Source organism: Vidua macroura, chromosome 1, assembly GCF_024509145.1.
Source record: "Vidua macroura isolate BioBank_ID:100142 chromosome 1, ASM2450914v1, whole genome shotgun sequence".
NCBI classification, from domain to species: Eukaryota; Metazoa; Chordata; class Aves; order Passeriformes; family Viduidae; genus Vidua; species Vidua macroura.
This window is the reverse complement of record NC_071571.1, coordinates 16998666-17019025: the sequence shown is the minus strand read 5'-3', so window position 1 is coordinate 17019025 and position 20360 is coordinate 16998666. Positions and strand designations below refer to the sequence as shown.

The window sequence follows — 20360 nt, the reverse complement described above, 5'->3', positions numbered from 1 at the left end:
CAGAAGAAGATCATGGAACGAGCTATACAAAAAAGCTTCTACTGTTGAGGTTTTAATACCAATACAGTTCTAAAGCATATTAAATCTTAAGATTTAAGGTCTGATTAAAAAACTTGTTACAGAAAGCATACTAATAAAATATAGTTTCTTCCATCTATACATCTGTATACCAACTGCACAAAGCTTACGGAGTCACAGAAAAGCTGAGGTTGGGAAAGAATTCTGGAGATCATAGAGTCCAACTCGCCTGCTCAGAGCAGGCTCAACCAGATCGGAATGCTCTGAGCCACGGACAGTCAGATTCTGAATTTTTCCAAGGTTTTTCTTATATGGTCTTATGGTTTTCATGGATTTTCTGGGATTTCAGTTATGTGGACATAGGGCACCACTCAGGAGTTTGGCTCAATCATCTTTACTCCCTCCCATCAGGTATTTATATATATTGGTAGGTTTCTCCCTGAGCCTTCTCCAGGATGAACAGTCCCAGCCCGCAGCTTCTCCCCTTTGTAAGGTGATCAAGTCCTTCGGTCATGTTTGTGGCCCTTCACAGGGTTTATCTCCATGATGTCCATGTCTCTCTTGTACTGGGGAGCCTGGAGCTGATGCAGCACACCAGCTCTGGTCCCACCAACGGTGAGTAAAGCACAGGATCACCACCCTCAACTTGCTCTGCCTGGTATGGTCCAGAAGGCTGGTGGCCTTCTTTGCCACAAGGGTACACTGCTGGCTTATGGTCAGTTTGATGTCCACCAGGATCCCCAAGTCATCCTCTGCAAAACTGATTTCCAGCCAGATGGCCCCCAGAATGCCGCTGCATGGGATTGTTCTTGCCCAACAAGTAATTATCAAGACATGCGACTTTAATTATTTTCAGAAAATTTAAATTCAGACAGACATTCAGAAACCAGTTTCCAAGAAACTGTAGCTTCCTCAGAAGTACTCATGATAAACCTAATTAGCAATTTTTTTTGATTGCCACACATACTGAGAGTAAACATAGTTAATTGAGCATTTACCTGGCAATAGATCATGGAAGCTTATCAAAGAATAAATTTTCATCAGATATTGCTGACACTATACAGTGATTCTGGAATACTATTCTTTAAATTTCTTATGTATGTATTTATTTAGTATGTTTTATTTTGTATGCCAAAACGGGGTTTTTATTTTGTACTGTTGTGTACTGTCCTGCTTGCACAAGCCAAGCTGAAGCTAATACGAGCATAGGAATCCATAGGGATGCATATTATCAGGTATCAGTTTTATACAACTGGGGCTTTTTGACTGCTGGATTTTCTAGTTATTTGTCTTGTTACTATGGTATTATAAACTGAAGAAGTGCATTCTTCTCTTCCTTCTGTATTTGACTTTGTTCTGACCAGAATTTGTTTTCTACTTTAGCTGAGAAACTGTTTTGCACATAATGATATTAATTTTCTTACATAGGCACTTGTTCTTCCATCAGGAGAGGTGTTTGGCATATGAAAGTACCTAAGAAATTCTATTTTGGTCTGCTTACCTTTACTGTAGATTTTTTTTTTTCCTAAATTTCTTTGTGAAGGAAACAAGTAAGTGTGGCAATTTGTCAGGGAACTCATATGACTCTCAACTTGGTTATGAACTAATGTCTGTTTGTCCTCTGCGTCATCTGTATTTAGAAGAAAAGACAGGAGTTTGAAGTAATGAAGGCTTGGAACCTTTGTCATTGTTGCTTTTGAGAGTGGAGAATATAAAATAAGATGACTAGCAAAGCAAGGGGAGCTCTGTAGTAGTACTGCAGCCTCTAATAGCCATAGCTGCACCTCTCTACTGATAGATTAGAGACATATTTTATATGATGTTGTTCCTTCATGTTAAGTATCTCCTGAGATCCTGGAACTTGCAGCGAAGGACATGAAGCTTCTGAGGAAACCTTTACTATTTAACTTCATGTTAGATTTTCTATTCTGCAGAGGGTCACTGCTCCTCCATGCCAGCAACTGGCCTCTTGCTTTCCCCTCTGTAGGAGATGCTGGACATAGTCTGTTAACTCACACCCCAACTGTACAAGGTCCTCAGTAACCTGCTGTCATTGATCTGGCTTGGATCAGGGTTGTGTCAGAGAATTTCTCAATTTCTCTCCTCCAACCTTGGCTATCCTGTGAGTTAGTGAACCAGAGATGTAATAACTCCCCAGATGCCTGATGAGCTTTAATACCCTTGCCAGCATTTTGACTCCATTCTGTGTAAGCTACTCCAGGTGCACATTTACAGAGGAATATTTTAATAATAACTATATTTTATAACATGGAAATTTTATTAAATGAAGTTAACATTGTTTAGGGTTTCAATTTCTACTGGTGTTGACACTGCTATATCTTGTGACAGGTGGAGATGTTCCTGATTTTATCTGTTATAAAAGTGGTTTGAATCTTATCTTTTGCAGGCAAGCTGAAGAATAAACTTTCCTTTCAAATATGCATGAAGGCCTTAGCCATGATACTTGCAAGCACAACCATGAGATAAAGTTAATATTTATTCCACAAGTGGAAGGAGAACACAATGCTCATAAAGAGCTTCTTTTGCAGTAGAGTTGATACAAAACACTGCTGCCTGTCATTATAAATTGGCAAACATTTGTTTTATTGAAATGGGCACAAAACTAGCAAAAATATTATAACTAAATAATGCAGTTACATGTCTTTCTGTACCACATTTCATTAACTCCTGTCAACTTACCATCATATAATAAGGGTGTTGGCAATCCAGCACCTCTTATGAGCTCTGCTAAGTACAGCAGACTGCACTGTGGATCTGAGGGAAGGATTGTATCCAGTGGGTGTGATTATTTCTCTTTCTCACACCTAAAGGAAGTAAAATAGTCAAGACAAGTTCTTTTTGCTACATTTGAGCTGTTTAATTATCTGGCATGGCAATGAAAGTATCTAAGTGAGAGCACAGCTCATCAAAGACTGGACCTTTCAGTGTATTCTCCTCCTCTGTCCTCATGGTTCAAAAGAAATGCATATTTACAATTATCAATGAAGTGATAAAATTAGGGGGATAATGTGTTTAAAAAGTGAACATTTAGATGGCTTCATTTGGATATGTAAAGATGTACACGCTTCTGGTCATTCAAAATGGAAGCAATGTAGCCAGTTCACAGTAACTTCCAGCACTGAAACACCCTGACAGAAGTGAAAGGACAAAAACACACTCCAAAAGATAAAAGGGCATAAAAATGGTGGCTTGTTGTGCTGTATAAAGACAGGACAGGCTCCTGTCCCTTTGACTGCTGATGTTTGCTTCCTGCATCTTTAATAATGAATTGCCATTTTAAAGTAGTGTGTAAGAACCATATTGCACAGCAGAAAGGGAAGTGCTTGCAAGTAAATCTGTGAGGAGACAGTTTAGTGCGAAAAGATTTGGGGTATGGTGCTTTAGTCAGTGCTTCACAGATACAGTTCTTTTCCTAGTCTCTTTCTTTTTACTGGATTTTTTTCAACGCAGTATACTTAAACCAGTTTATTTTGAAAAATACTTCTCTTGAACATCCTCTGGAAATGCACCTGGACCCACAGTCAGTGATACCTTTGCACTGTGTGCAGCTGCTCCTGCAGGATCCTCCTCTGAAAAGACAAAGAGAAAACTCAGAAAATCACATATTCTATGTGATTAATGAGTCAATCAGGTGACTTATTTTATAATGGAAAACCTCAAAGCAATGAGATGCATCGGACCAGAAGTAGCAGTGCTTGTGCCTAATTCTTGATTTGTGTGCCATGCTCTTGCAGGGTGGTCTTGATTTGATCTGGCTTCATGAATGTTGAAATTGCATCAAATTCTCCACAATCTTCTGTTTCTTTTGGAATTTTGTTTCCAGATTCCTGCATCTGCTCCAGGGCTCCTACTGTTACCTGCTGCTGTCTCCCAGATCTGAGCTCGCTCAGCAGTCTGCAGATAGACAAAGAAATAGCACTTCCATCAGAGAAGTCTACTGACCCCATTGTTTCTTTAAAAGTTATATCTTTAATGTCTTACAAATATAGATAATGCTAGGCATCACATGGAATTTGAAGATCCACAAGAACATTTCATCATCATGAGAAAGATTATAAAGGAAACACAATTTGACTTCCAAGGAGAAATCAATTTTCCTGCTTTTCATCTCCTGCAACTGGAATACTCAAAAAAATCATTAGGTCACTGAAGCTTCTGTGATGACAAATCCAAACCCAGACTCTGTGGTTAGCTCTTGTAAATCAATGTATTTGCTCCTTCAGAGCAGGGTTGGGAAGCTCCTCCTTGCTGGGGATGTGGAGACCATGCCTGTACTGGTCTGTGCATTATGGGGATTAATGCATTAATGCATTAATGACATCCCAGGGATGTCAGCTATGAACTGTCAGCCTTGGTGGAATAAAGAGCTACATCTGCCCTGAAAGTTGCAGGATCTCAGATGCTGCTCTAGAAAATTCAGTAGCATGGTTGTGTGATATTATTAGAACACTATTAAATAGGTTTTAATTTTATTAAAACAGATAATAAGACAAAAGAGATCACATAGCAGCACATTTCATTTTATTCTGCTTTAGTGTGGAAACTTGCTATGTAATTAGGACTAAAAATAAGTAAAGGAGGAGATATTTTTAGTGAAAGCCTTTTATCTTGTTCAAATTCACAATGTAGCACACCCAAACTAACAGTTACAGTATCACATTAACCACTAGTGAAGTGGGATACAAAGGGTAAAACAAATCGGTGTCTGTGAACATGAGAACAAAAAATTTATCTGTGAAATTATGATTGTTTTCCTTCAGCTGCTGACTACTGTTTACTGCTGTTCTCAAAAACAAAGTATAGTGATCTGTAAATATGCTATGGATATATAGTTCAGTCCTGAATAAATGACTGCTAGTAGAGTGAATTCACTCAAGTCCAGTAAATTTTTATTCACTATTTTTCGATCCAGTGAAAAGCCTTAGATTCTTCTTTTATAGTACCTGAATAAATTATTCTAATACATTTATAGAAGTGGTGAAAAACATAGTACAGCTGCAGTGGATTGCTACATCTTTATTAAAAAGACAACTTTTCACATCATGCAAATAGGCCAGAATATTTACCATCTTTAGCTTAAAAGGAGTGAGGTGTTTTGGTTTTCTGGCCACATTAAAAATGCTGGAAAACTACTGTCTTTTTAAAGTGGGGCTTATCATTCTCTGATCAGAAGTACAGTGCTTGCCAGTGAACCTAAGGAGGAGAAGAAATTAAGTAAAATCACAGAACATTCTGAGCTGGAAGGGACCTCCAAGGATCATCAAGTCCAGCTCTCAAGTGAATGGTCCATGAGGGGAACCAACCCCATCCTTGGGGTTATTTAGCACCATGATCTGTCTACATCAATATAAATAGCCACTCTCCAATTCACTTGGGTTTGGATTTGGGTTTTATCCATTTCAAGACTTTCCCTGTTTGTAGCAGGACCCTGTTAAGAACAAAAGTGCATGCTTTGGCATGAAGCTTTGCCCTGCTACCTTATTGATGATGCTAGAAAATAACCCTGAAAATTGAAAAGGTTGTTAAGATTGTATGTGAATGTTTTCAATGGTAGAGGAGCAGTGTTAGATAGAGCAGCACTAACTAGGAGGGGAATTTTTCATCCCAGCTGGTTTTACTCATCAGCCTTTGTTAAATGAAACATTGTGAGCCAGGTTCACGAGGGGAATTGCCTTTGGTACATTCAACTTCAAAATAGTCTGTGAAGCAAATTTTAGAATGAAAGCCTTGAAAATGTTCTTGACCTGTTGTAGGAAAAGATTACCAGGAGGCAGTTCTTTTGCATCTGTTTTCACAGTGTAAGCTTCCTGATAAATATTGACCTTGAGATCTTTTGTACTGCCTGTTATTAAAGTCTTTGATAAGGGTAAAGAACTCAATGGCTTTCGATTTGCAAAAAAAGATAATAACCACCTGATGAATTTTAAAAAGCACATAATTAACTTAGCCAGACCTTATATAGGCTGAATTTTTAGACCAAACTACTAGTGGCAGGAGTCTTGAGGATCTCTGAAGTAAAGTTTTTGTCACAAAATCACTACAAGTCTGAATGAAGGACAGACTTCAACAAGATTGGTTTGCTTATGGAGAAAATTGTCTGAGGAGCTGACCTCATTTTTTACTGAGTGAGGGATGTGGTTATTTAAACATATCTGTCAGGAGGAAAGTATTGAAATGGCTATGTTAACCATCCAATAGCAGACTTGGAAAGAGATGGCTTTGTGCCTATCCCAAGGACCTGGGATTTTCAGAACTTTAGGCGTCTAAAAGTGATGTAACTAGGCATCTAAAAGTGATGTAACCTTAAGCCCAAGTAGTTGGCAAAGAGGAGACATTAAAGTGTTCAAGCTTGGATGGGGCTTTGAGCAAGCTGGTCTAGTGGAAGATGTCCCTGCCCATGTCACCAGGGTGGAATGAGATAATCTCTAAGGTCTCTTCCAAACCTAACCATTGTGTGATATGTCACTGCTAGTTGTCTGGGGACAGATTAATGGGCTTTTTATTTAATGGTTTACGGTGTGCTCTGTAGCAGCTCTGTCTCACCAGAGTTTGACAGTGGAGTGTCAGATATTTCACTGGCACTCTGTAGTTCTGCTAATCTCAGCAGGATTCGTGGGGGTATTAGTGCAGTAAGTGGTTTATTAGAAGAGATAATTAGCACAAAGCAGATGAGGATTTAATAAATAAGAAGACTTGGTCTGCATCACTGAAACCTAGTTACGTGACATGGAAAGTCCCCTTGTTGAGCCTTCTTACCTCTCAACTCCCCAGTGCTTAATACATCCATCAGCACACATTCAGGATGTGTTCAAATCCTGTTGAGGAGTGGCCATTTCTGATGAGACCTACCTGGATGATATGGTGATATAAACAAAAGCACTTCAAAAAGCAACACAAACACACACATAGGCAGAAGTTTCAATATCTCCTGCAATGGGAGATGGGAGGCAGCTGGAACAGATGCAGGCAGCAGGGCAGTGAGCTGGGGAGCAAGGAGGCACTGTGGAAAAGCAAAGCTTGGCTGGTCTGTCAAAAGACTCCAGCTGCAGTTCTTGGAACTGGCTGCAGGCAGAGAAAGCTTTTTGTTCTATAATCCAGGAAATTGAGCTTTTCTCAGGTGGGAATTTAGACTTGCAGGTGAAAGGAGAAAATAAAACCTATGAATAGCATGAAAAATGTCAGAATCCTTGTCTACACTTAAAGAAATAACATTGTTTGCTCACTACAGATTGGGTTACCTACAGATTGGCAGAAAAAAGCTACTTCAAATGAATAAATTTTCATCAAAGCAAATAATATTTTTAGACCTTTTCTACATTATTAAATATGCAAGAAAATGTTAGTCCAGTGCTGCTTACATGGGAGTGAGTGAGTGAGTGAGTGGTTCTGATCGCAGTGGGAAATCTATTGTTGTCCTGTAGGCTCCCAATACCCAGAGCCTTTCCTTGAACTGCATGTGATTTCCCTCCCACCTTCCTCAGTCTGCTCAAACTCCTGGAAATTATGTCAGTGTTTATCCAGAAAGGGAACTTTCATTCAAGCACAGTAGGATTACCTTTATACGTTTAGCATTAAAACTAATAATCTAGAAAACCACTGTGCAGAGTAGGTTAGCATTAAGCATGACACATGTCTCTTTGCTTACTAGAGTTAGATTTTACCAGGCACTGAGGTAAAATGCATCTTCACAGCTTGTTATGTTGGCCATACGTTATAAATTTGTATTGCATTAATTTCCCACAATAGCAAATCACTGTAAAACTCTAGGGAAGATGTGAAGGAAACTCTACTTTCAAAATCACATTTTTGAAAGTAAATACAATTTGTTGCAGAAAATGTTTCTGCAGCAGAAACATTGCAGAAAATGTTTCAGAAACAGTACTGCGTCTCTCATTAATCAATACACAAAATTATCTCATTGGGAAGTTTCACTGTACAATTAAGATATCCTCACATATTAATATTGTCATTTATTAAACACAGACTTCCAGGTAAGGATTTGAAATCAGGTACACCTCCAGTACAGGGGAAACAATTCTGCAGCATGATCTCCCTCCCTGCGTTTCCAGTACTATTGGTACCTGTACTTTACCTTGTAACTATGGAGCAAGTCTATGATACCATTAGTGGTGTCAGTGTGCAGACGAGCCTTCACAGAATCACAGAGTGGCTCAGGTTGGAAGGGATCACAGTGGTCATCTGGTTCAGCCTCCCTTCTCAGGCAGGGTCATCCCTGTGCGCCAGCACATTGCACAGGATTGCATCCAGATGGTTCTTGGATATCTCCAGTGAAGAAAACTCCACAGCCTCTCTGGGCAACCTGTTCCAGAGTGTGACCACCTACACAGTGAAGAATTTCTTCTTCTATTCAGGTGGAACTTCCTGTGCATCAGTTTCTGCTCTTTGCCTCTTGTTCTATTGCTTGGCACTACTGAGGAGAGCCTGGATCTGTCCTCTTGACACTCACCCTTCAGATACTGACAGACACTGATGAGGCCCCTTCTCAGTCACCTCTTCTCAAGGCTGAACAGGCCCAGCTCCCTCAGCCTTTCCTCATATAAGAGATGCTCCAGTCCCTCAATCACCTTTGCAACCCTCAGCTGGACCCACTCCCAGAGCTCCGTGTGTCTCTTATGCTGAGGAGCCCAGAACTGGACACAGCACTCCAGATGTGGCCTCTCCAGGGCGGAGCAGAGGGGCAGGATCACCTCCCTCAACCTGCTGGCAAGGTCTTCCTAATGCACCCAGGACACCAATGGCATCCTTGGCCACAAAGGCACACTTGTGCTCTGTTACCCATTACAAAATCCAGTGCATTTGGATGGGTTAGTCAATTCTTCTAAGCATTTCTTGTCTTTCATGGCAGTGTTCTTGATATGTATTTGCTATTACAAAATTCTTTTCTGAAATAAAAAATGTGGGGAGATTTCATGTTTATACTGTAAGGTGTTGCATGCGTAGTGTGAAGGAATTGAGATAAATTGATGGCTGTCAGTGATATGCGGCCAAGTTCACTGGCTACACACAAGATGGGGGCTCTCAGAAGTATCCATACATTCACATAATTGCCAAAACTTATTTTTCTAGTTGTTTTATATTTTCACTGGGTAGGACGTGATGCATATGAAGCGGGTCTTGCCCTGCTGTTGTTGTGCTGTTGACATGGCATGCCTCTCAGTCCAGGTTTGCTCAGGTTCAGTATGGTCAGAATCTATAAAGCAAAAGAGTATTCTCTTCAGTGGTGCACTTCTAGTTTGTTCTGTGCTGAGGTCTTGAGAAATCACTTGGGAAGCAGACAATGACTAATTTGGACACTTTCAGCTGGGAAGTTGTTTAGAAAGCTGTTCATTTCTCAGTTGGGTTTTATTCTTTCCAATGAGAGCCAGTAACTTATGGTATGAGAATTTCTGAGGTCTTGGGCCTTAAGTGTTGATATTCTTTATTCAGTCATCTTTCTTGATGTGGAAATTATACCTGCAGTCAGTATATGTGTATGTGTCTGTGTCTGTGTATCGAATGTAAAGTGTAGGTACTCTTTTGTATCGACATGGTGCCATACATGTCCCACTGGTACCTTTTCACTTTTAGTAGAATCACATCAGTTTACTAACTCAAAGTATCTAGTATCTTATTCAGTGTTAGTCCAGAAAAGTAGGTAAGACAAAATCCCTGCACTGTAGGAGGGCAATATACTTCCGAAGGGCTTGACCTATTATCTTTCTGATGTAGCTTTTTTATCATAATAAAAATCACCAGTCTGGAACAGAGCAGTTTGACAGAATGACTTAGTTGAGTCACAAAATGACAGATGCTAGAAATAAAAAATAAACAAACTGTGCCAGGTCATTGCTGTCAAAGCAGGATCCTTCACCTGTAGTTCCTGCTGTTTATGCAGTCAGTGGTAGTTTGGGGACCATCTTTTTGTTGATATGACATGAAAATTTAATATGGTTTTATTTCTTTTCTAAGGTTACACATTGCATCTTAGGATATAACTACAGCAGCAGCCATATGCCTCACTTGATGTTTCCAAGCTGGTGATCCCAGCCAGTCCACTTGCAGCATCAGTTCCCTTCCCAGCTGCTGGGCTTCCCTTGGCTCTCAGTGTTTGCAACCAAGCCCTCCCCTTCTCCATTTATATGGAGCCAGGCACCCCAAAGAAAATCCTCAGACCATGTAGCTTAATTCTTGCCAGACTTGATGGTGCAGCCAGCAGAGTTGGGAGTTATGTGCTGTGGTCGCCAGGCAGTTCATTCAGCCTGAACTGCACCTTCTGTTTACTCTGTAAAAGGAATGGCTATTGCATATCAGCTTTAATCCTGGCTGTAGCTGTCTGCGAGTCAAAGCTTTGCTCGAAGGCAGCTGTGTCTTCCGGAAAAGCAGGTAAAACACATTGCACTGTTCTGTCTGATCTGCCTGTAAACAGAGCTGATGACATGTCACTGGAAATGATTGTTCAATTATCCAACAACAGTGCAGAAAAGTGAATTGCATATGCTGAGTGGTTTTGAGTAGGCGTATAGCTAGAAGAGGTTGAGGAATATGTTTTTTTCTTCTGCTTTAGATCAGAGACCATATGTCTCAAACAGACCCCTGAGCTTCTACCAGGGCACTGACTGGCACTGCCAGTAATTTTGGCTGTAGATAGGGCAGAAGGAGGAGTCTATCCAGTTTGCCTTACTTGATACTCATAATTAAACTTTAATTTGCTCAGGAACTTGAATCTGCTACATCTATATTCATAAATTAAGTAGCATCTGAGAACATTCCTGGGCACTGGGACTCCATCCTCTGTCCTGCTGAATTGTAATGCTGAGGATAATAGTATGTTCTCTGCCAGCTGGCTTCAGTGCCAGGGATGACCCAGGTACCAGTAATCAAACACCCTGTGTTTGCTGAGGCAGTCTGGTCTCATACTACAGCAATTCAACTTTTTTACAGTGAACTTTGATTGTATGAGTCAGAGGTATAGGAAAGATAATGACTCTCCAGTGTGGTGAGATGATGTGTCCTTGGGAGAGCAACTCCTGGGCAGTTGTCTCTGCTTTGATACATGTTCAATAATACACAGAAGATGAGAGCAGACAAAGCATGTAAGTCAGTGTTGAGGTGGTGAGCAATGAGGCTTTGGATTCACATTGTGGCAGGAGAATGAGGGAATTGCAACTTGGGAGCTTGTGTTCTGCTTGACTGCTTTTATACCACAACCTCTGAAAAGGAGATTTGCAGCATTATTGATCTAATGCAACTTTCTTTACAGCTTTTCAGAAAAAGAATGTTTGAAAAAAGAAGCGTAAAGGTTGGCTTACATGTAAGCCTACGAGTCCAAGGTAGAAATTATTGTGGTGGGGGATGCTTATTTTTTGTGAAAAAGAGGAGAAAAAAAGAAATGTGATTTGATCTAAATTGGAGAGGATTTGACTGCTGTATTGCAAAATATTATTTGTTTCATTGTGCTTAGGTAAATAATGTAACAGCAGCCCACACATCTCCCTTAGAAAGCTGTCTCACAGGCAGCAGTTAATGAACTAGTAATGAAAAAAAATCTAATGGGTTCTGCCTTATTATGCCCAAAATAGGCTCACATGTTGACTTTCAGCAGAATCATCAAGAATTTACTTTGGAGCCAAAATACAAAAGGTTTCTAATAGTTCTCAGCTGGTTTGTGTGATTTCTCTAATAATTCAACATTCATAAAAATGTGCGATGAGATTTTTCTCAAATGACAAACTATAGCTGTGAAATTTTCCAGTTCATTACAAAAATAATAAATTTTTCTTCCCTTCAGAGAAGCTAACTATTTACTAGCATTCACAACAGGGAGAAGGAAAGCCTTTGCTTCCAGATTTTAGAAAAAAATCAGGAATTTAGTGTTTAGAAAACGAGGGATCACCAGTGCTGCCCTGAAACAATAGTGCTGTGGCTGAGCAATGCAGAGGGAAGTAGCCTGCCTTGCCTCTGTGGAGTTTTCTGTCTCTCCTGGATGAAGTCTTTGGGAGTCTGCTTCCAGCATAAAGCACTTAGCATCTGTAAAGGGAGAGCAAAACATCTATCAAACATGGGAAGATCAAAAACTGTGACTCCCTGTGGAGTGACTGTTGGGAGGGAAACAGCTGAATAATGTTGAACATATTCAGATCTCTGACTTCACCTAATGCACACTGTGAAGGCTGCGTTTGTAGTCAAATGCTGATTCATTGTTATGGACGTGGAAAACCTTTTGTTCTTCTGCCTTTAAGACACTGCTCTATTAGTTGTTTTAGAGGCAGCACTGCTTCTGCCTTTTCTCAGACAAATATAAACATAAATGTTAATCTGAAGTGTGATTTTGTATTGCTGAAAAGGCAGGCCTGGTTGTCGAATGTCTTGGGAGGTGGCTTGATGCTTGGTACACTGAAATAATTTAAGAGCTGATAAGGGCATTTAATAAATAAACTTTAGGAAAAAAAAATCATTATACTGAAACCTCAATGATAATTTGTCTCTTCATATATATCAAGACTGGACATGCTCATGCTCATGCGTCAGGAACCACTGTGGTTTTGAGGACAAAATCACTGAAACAGTTGAAATCTTTGCTTTGAAAGACTCCTCACCCCAGTGTCTAAAACAGCCTTTAAACTTCAGCTCTTTTGCTAATAACAGTCTGGGTACATAAAAACTTCCATGATAGCCTTTCCTCAGTGCTCATCCTTGTTTGCTTAGCAGGGCCAAGGCAGGAGCACTGCAATGCTCCCAGAAGATGCTCCTGGCAGATCCCAGGGTGCAGGCAGCACAGAGAGATGTCTTGTGCTACATGAAGAATCCAACTACTCCTTCTTCCCAAGGGGATTTCCTCAAATTTTGGTTGTTCTCATGCTCCTAAGAGGAACTTTTTCTGCATTAGCAGGTGGTGATGGATAGAAAATGCAGGTGTTATTTCCTTGAACAGTTCTTGTGGGAGTAAATTTATCCTGATAATAAGTGCAATTATTTTTAAAGTGTTAGATGTTCAATAACTGTTATGTGGGATAAGTGCTTGATGTGTGGTGTGGCTTTTCTTATGTTGGTTCTGTCCTAGCTCAAAAAACATGTTGTTGCCTCTAAACAAATCAAATCCCATTTAATTAGCAAAGTGCCTTCCATAGTTATTTTTATGATGAGTAGGTTATTGTCTCAGCAGCATCAAACTCAGTGGGAAAAAATCTTAAGTGTTAATTTGTTCTCCGGAAATAGCAGGATTGGTGATGAGCAGACAGCATCAAAGCAGAATAAAATCTCACATACATGGTTGCTGGTTTATGGAAATTACCTTTCATCTTTCAAAGACAGAAGTCTTCCACTGGGAGATGGAATGTACAAAACAGCTTGACAAGACAGCCTGTAAATGTGTATCTCTAACATAAGCATAGCTAATATTTTCTATTATTGCTACATAACACTTTCTGGGCAGCAATCAGTTCCATTTAAATATGATTAATATGAAACTAATAATGTTCCAAACTTCATTCTTGTACATACTGTCAGAGGAAAGACTGTTGATTTGTTTTTTAAATAATCTGGTACTGAAATAAAATGAAATTAATTCCTATGACACTACTACTGCTCTTAATTCTGCACTGTCTGAATTTTTCAGGGTTTTGAAGGTATTCCTGTCCCGAACGGCTCAGCGTATTCCATATATGACAGGTGGGAGAGTGATGAGGATGCTGTCTGTTATTCTTCTGGTAGTCTTTTGGTTTCTCATTGGCTGGACTTCTGCAATAACCCAAAATTTGGAGAGAAACATTCCACTTATTGGTCAAGGGCAAACATCTGACCATCTGATCTTCAATATGTGCCTCATAGACCGCTGGGATTACATGATGGCTGTTGGTAGGTTAATTTTCTAGCTTGTCTTTAATTTCTATAATAAAGCTTGGTTGCCTTTTAATTTTTCTTCTTTTAGAATATCATAAAGTTTTGTCAGACTGCCTAATATGTGAGAAGTACAGCAGTAAAATATCAGCATATATGTTTTTTAAAGGGTGTGAAAAATAAAACAAAATATGCTAACACTTCTATGACTTTCAAAGGTTTGTAACTTGGATTGTAGTAGCAAAGTGATGGGTGCTCAAGACATTTCATCCTTGAAGGCAGAAGGAAGAAGTAGCTCTTCTACTATTGGAGCTTTTCAATGGTTCTTCTACTATTGAAGTGAGAAATTGTGACTAATTTAATCAAGGCTTTTTGATTTTGCACCACAGAACTGGGCAGAGTTCTTGTGTGAGGAGAGAAAGAACTTCTAACATAACCTTACAGAAATTGGTATCAAAGTACAGGGAATAGGAAATGAACATCAAATGCACCAACTTGATGTATTTGTTAGATGTGCTTTCAGTGCATGGAATAGGCAGGAGCTAAAAGTGATACCCTGCAGAAGTCATATAAAGCAGAGAAAGGATTAGTTATTGTTTCCTGAACTCTGTAAGAAACAGTGGGTTCCCTGTGCCAGGGTTCAGCTAAGCAGTGTGATGTGTTTTCTCCCACACAGTGCTTCCACCTAGAGCCAGTGTTGCTTGTACAGCCCGGGCTAGCCACCCACTGTCTCTAATACTTCAGTGTTTTGAAATATGAAATAAATTCTTACTTTTCTGCCCTTTCCCTGTGTCTCTCATGGACATCCCACCAACAGAGCTCTGCTACTGAGGATTAGGGAGAGGTAATGGTGGCTTCTCCACATGAGAGTGCAGATGAGATGGACAGAAGTGTTTTCTCTGAGACTGGCATACAGAAAGTCAGTGTATGACAAAACACTGCTGCCAGCAGAGGAGCTTCCATGGCTCCAAGGTGCCCCTGTGCTCTGCTTTCCTCTCCTTTCTGTAAGATCTCAGAGACAGTCAGGCACAGGGGTACCCAATCTGTCAATATGCTCACTAGTAAGCCATGCAGAGAAGAGTAGAAATGAGCATGTTTTGAAATGCATCTCAGTTTGGGTTCTTTTTGGTCCTTTTCGCCGTAATGGAATAGTAATATTGGCAGAGATGTTGTAAAATTAACAAAAATAATTAAATGTGAAACACTTGATGACATCATCTGCACTAACCCATTTTGGATCAAAATTTTGGTGCATTTGACAGTGTAGTTTTATTAATATTTTGATAGTGGTGGCTTTTGCATAATGGCAACAAATGTTTTTATTCTCTGGGTTTTATAATTCTGGTGGTGTAGGGATTAACAATTCAGATCTTAATGCCCAATTCTGATCAATTGTATATTTTGGCAAAAAATTATGTAAGGTGCTGTCTGCCAAGTTTTGAAAAAAAGTAAGGATTGTTTTTTTAAGGTATGTTTACATTTAGAAGAGATTTTAATGTGTTTCAAAATACACTTGGGGGTAGTAGAAGCAAAGTGAGCTCTCGAGCCTGGAAAATAGGGCAGAATTTCTTTTGTTCAGTCATTTTGTCTTCTTACCCACACTACCCCATAAACAGAATTATGCAACTCTTCAGTAAACTATGCAGTCATATTAGTGATACCAGGAGATGTGCACCTACAAGACTGTAGTAGCGTGTGGGGTGTATATGTATATTTGTATATGTGTATCTGTGTGTGCATGTGACTTCAAGACTTTTATTGCTAATAGTGGCCTGAAAATCTTACAGTCAATAGGAACTAGTCCCAAACTTAAGATACTTCATCTCAGAAATGTGTCAGAAGTAATATCCTTAGCACAGAATTCCTTTTATTCCTACGGCTGCAGCCTTGCAAAATATAATAGGTAATAAATTAATTGATAGATTCTGCTATTTGATTTCAAATGCTAAAATAAAAATGGTGGATGGTAATTTGTTAAAGACTTGTTGTAATTTAATTTTTTCAGGCACATTATTTTATATAAATCTAGTGAGTGTTTTGCAATATATTCTGTCACTTGTAGCCCTTGCTGGAATACTTCCCTATTTTACTTGGCTGTCAACACTTCACTGAAATGCAGACAGGAAATTTTCAAGGTCACAGATTAGTGAAGTGAGAATTAACAAGGCTCTGCTAGAAAGTCATAATGAGATGAATCCTTTATGCTACCAGAGATTATTGGAATTGGGATTTATGAAGCATTTCCCATACTAATCATGCTACTTAGACTCTATCTCCAGAGACTTTTATTACAGTGAATGTTTTATATTTACATTTCCATTAAGTCTAAGAGGATGGTCTCTGTGAGAGATGTAGGGACTTATACACAATGGTTATCACTGTTTCTAGCATTGCCTCTGTACTCTGTGATATGCTGATGAGAAAAATTAGCATTCAGTAAATCTTACTTTATCTACATAATGTAATGTAAGTTACTGTGTATTTTCCTTTGTGTTTGTAAGTTAGTGTGTATTTTCCTTAGGCTTGGATACTTGTGGGTAACTTATTTGTTACTTGCCTTATTCTTTTATTTCCTGTGTGTTAGTTTCTGCATCCCTTTCAAGGTCAGGGCATCTGTCTCATTGAAAAGCCATGCCATGGTTGACAGTCTGAGATTGCAAAGAAAGGCCTGAGGCCTTGAAAATACTCACCCACAAAGCCTTTTTCCTATGGCCTAAATATATTCTATACCTCTACCTGTCACAGTCAGATTTTGACTTAGAAACAACTCCAAGTGATAAACTTCTGCTACCTCCAGGCTTGCAGTGTCACAAATAAAACTACTATTCTTTATCCTGAGAGGAAAGCATCCTGTAAGTGTAACAGATATTGTACCAGGATTTAAAAGAGCTTCCCAGAAACTGGAAAAAGAGACAATATAATAAGTTTAATGAACAGAGCCCCAGGGAGGAGACAAAGGCAGGCAGAGAGACAAACATGCATGCACAAGCACAAACAAAAAGCAGAGGAGAAATCTTGACAGGTGGATGTTCCTGACTTCAACAGGGCCAGTTTCACCCCAAATGGATAGGAAAGTCTTTAAAAGTCCCCCATACATTCAGTGTGTGTTTTTCAGTTTTTATTTAGACCAGAAGTGAATGACAGGTATTTAATATATACATATATACATATACATACATACACACACACACACACATATATATATATAATATAAATATAGGGAGATGTATTTCCCCTGCACCTGTTTGATTTCTGGCTGGCAGGAGCAGTGCTGCTCCACTGTGTTGAGCTGCTGCTGTGGCCCACACATGTGAAGGTCAAGCTTTGGGTCTTGGGCATCAGGAAGGTTTCAAATATGAAACTTCCTCATAATTACTGCATGCTCTCAGCCAGGAAAAGGAACAAAATGAGTATTTTTGGATTGTTCCCAGAAGAACTCCCTACCACTGTTCATTTGTTGATATTTAAAATGCATAATCTTTGCATCTAAAGAGGGCATGAGGTACCAGGACAGGCTCTGACAAACTGGGCATCAAGACTGCCTGTACAGTTTTGAGCTAGGGCATTGTAATACATCCTTATGAGGCCCTTTTATTAAATTTTCTACAGGCCCTCTGCTGCATTCAGTGAATGAGTGATTATTATTTCTTTTTGTTATCCCCATTTGATGTGGCCCTATGCCATATTTGGGGTGTGTTGTTCAGAGCATGCAATGAATAAAGAACTGTTCATTTCCAAATGGGTATTTTTAAATATGTTCCCCTTGGCATCAATGTACAAAGATTAAAGCCAAAATTATCCATTTTCAGTGTCTGTCTTGAGACATTGAGGGACTGGTTTTTCAGAGTACCGTTTATAGCCTCCTCTGTGGAAAGCACAACCAGGAGCTGCTTAGAATTCAGCACTAGTGTGGATCTGGCTTCATTTCTCACATTAGATACTCAAAAAATATATCCTGTAAAAATAGTGATCGCTTGTGAAAAGCTTATTTTAAGTGATAAGGCTTGGGCTGTATAAAATGTTTTCAGCAGAAATAGAAAAAGAACAGTGTTTTACAAAGTACCTTCAGCTCTGTCTCTTTCCTGCTTGTAAACCACTCCTCCTGCCACCCTGTACACCTCTTCAGCAGTCCTTCCACAGTCTGCATCACCAGCACTGTGTGCAGTTTTATGGCACTCATCTCTAGGATAAGGTAAATCTGGAAGAGGATGAGGGACAGCACCAAAGATGGGGAGTGCTGCTGGAACCCCCAGGTTTAGCAGTTTGGGTTGCATTAACCCCTGCAGTAACGTTACTTTTTCTTGTTACCTGTTACGTGATAAGGGAAATCCCATACCCTTTACTTAGCCATGATTTCTACAAAATATTTCTGCTCAGGAAACCATGTTTGTGTTGCCTGGGCCACATGTTTCTGCATTGGTGAATGCCATGTTTAGTTGCTTCTGCAAGTCCCGTGTGGTTTGGGAGAGGCTGGAAGATGTTCTGACTTCCTCTTGTCTTTGCACCACTCTTTTTGGAGTCCACTACTGGTACTGCTCCAAATCTTTCCAACACTTTAAGTACCTTAGATGCCATTGGCATTTGCTTGCATCCTTTTTAAGATGTGACAGAAGAGGCCCCACACTCAGCTGGTTTTCAGCTGATCCAGTTCTCCCTCTTTCATCCACACACAAGTGAAGAGGTTGATGGGGCACATGGTGACAAGAAGAGTGTCCAGCTGACTTTAGTAACAACAGTGAACTATGAAAGTCATGAGGCAGGATGAGGCTTACACTTCACAGTGTAAGCTTCCTGATAAATACTGACCTTGAGATCTTTTGTACTGCCTGTTATTAAAGTCTTTGATAAGGGTAAAGAACTCAGCCTTAATTCTAGAGGAAGTAGAAAATGCTTGAGTATAAGGGCTAAAAGAAGTGCAGAAATGAGAGGAGCTCCTAGAGACCTGAGACTGGCATGTGTTTAGTGCAGTGAGGCTCCTAGGTCTGTTGCTCACACTCAAGTCAGTGGATACGTCTCCACTGCCAGCAAAAGCCATCTCTAGGGCACCCTGAAGCCATGGGACCCGCAGACCATGGTCTGCATAGCCCCTGCATCACTTTGAGTAGACCTGCAAGGCAGTCTCATGATGGTGTGGGGGACAGAGTATGCTGTGCCTCCCACCAACCCAAGGACCCCACTCTTCTCTCTCAGCCTTCACAGCCACAGGCCATGGAAGTTCTGTAGGAAAAAAAGTCTGATGCTGGCACCATCAATTTTTTTCCCACAAATAGCTCTCTTTATTGCTGTGCATAGCTAATTAAAATGATGCTGAGATATGGTGGGAGACAGATAAACCTCTGGTAGTTTATAATTTGCTAGGAATAACTCAACACTAAAGACTTGTAATCACAGTTCATTGAAATATATGAAAATCCTTTCAGTTGAAGAAAAAAGCTTCTCCTATGACATGGTGCAACTCTCCAGGTGGGGAGATTGGACACAGCGATGCAGAAAGAGATTGCGTTGGCTGGCAACACAGGAGCAATTGAGGACACAATTTTTTTCCAGTTTTAAAATGGTGCATGCTCAGCTCCAGCTGGCACCCTGAGTGAATGAACGGATGGAAGAGCTGCGCTTCCAGATCCATAGCTCACTTCATTTCAGTAAACGAGATTTGAAATGTAGTGAACTGTGGTAGAGAAATAGATGAGTTGTCATAGCTGTGTTATGGATGTAAGTAGAGTGGTAATCAGTAATTAGAGTTTAAAACCTGGGGAAAAAATGGTATAATTGTCGGAACAGTACTATTTTACCAAGAGTGTAGAGTTCAGAATACCAATTGAACTTAGGCAAGTCACAGCTTTAATGTCACCATCCCTGGGGAGCAGTGGCCTGGTTTTGGCCTGTAGTGGTGCTTTTTAAACAAGTAAGTGTGGTCAGACATAAAGGTCCATACAGAGTCATGAAAATAGGCTTTAATTTTTCAGAGCTGTCTTCTTTTTGCAAGTAGCTCCTGGACAGCAGAGTGGAAGTGAGTAAAGGAATGGGTGTTCTGGCTCCAGAGAGCCCACAGCCATCTTCACCAAGGGGCTGGCATGAAGAAGAGAATGAAGAGAAAGGCATTTCTGCCAGGGTAGGAGGGCTGAGAAGCAACCAGGACAGTCTGAAATAATTCACATTCCTCTCCTGACTATGGCAGGAAGGAAATCCACAGTTTAGGACTTAAGCTCTTTACAAATATGGGAAAATTTATTTCCACTGTTGTCCTGAATAGCAGGGTGGCATTATCCCCATTTTACACAGGCAGAGCTGAGGCACAGTGAGATTAGGGTTATATGGTCCATTTAATATGGTTGTCCATGTTGCAATGCCTTTGGCTCAGTTACAGAGCTTAGTCAAATATATTTGCAATATTTGTATGGTCTCACTGGCTACAAATACTTGCATGCTTATTTTTGCGGCAAATCGCAGCAAAAAAATATGTATGTGGCACCCAAATAGCAAGA

At 40.0% G+C, this 20360-nt stretch overlaps 1 protein-coding gene across 1 annotated transcript in view; it reads left to right on the top strand.

Moving 5' to 3' along the window:
- The window catches only part of GPR158 (G protein-coupled receptor 158), a 187315-nt gene that overhangs the window by 149616 nt on the left and 17339 nt on the right, over positions 1 to 20360 (top strand). The window contains exon 7 of the mRNA XM_053972486.1: positions 13655 to 13893. Within this exon, the coding sequence (XP_053828461.1) occupies positions 13655 to 13893 (239 nt within the window). The remainder of the gene's footprint in view (positions 1 to 13654; positions 13894 to 20360) is intronic.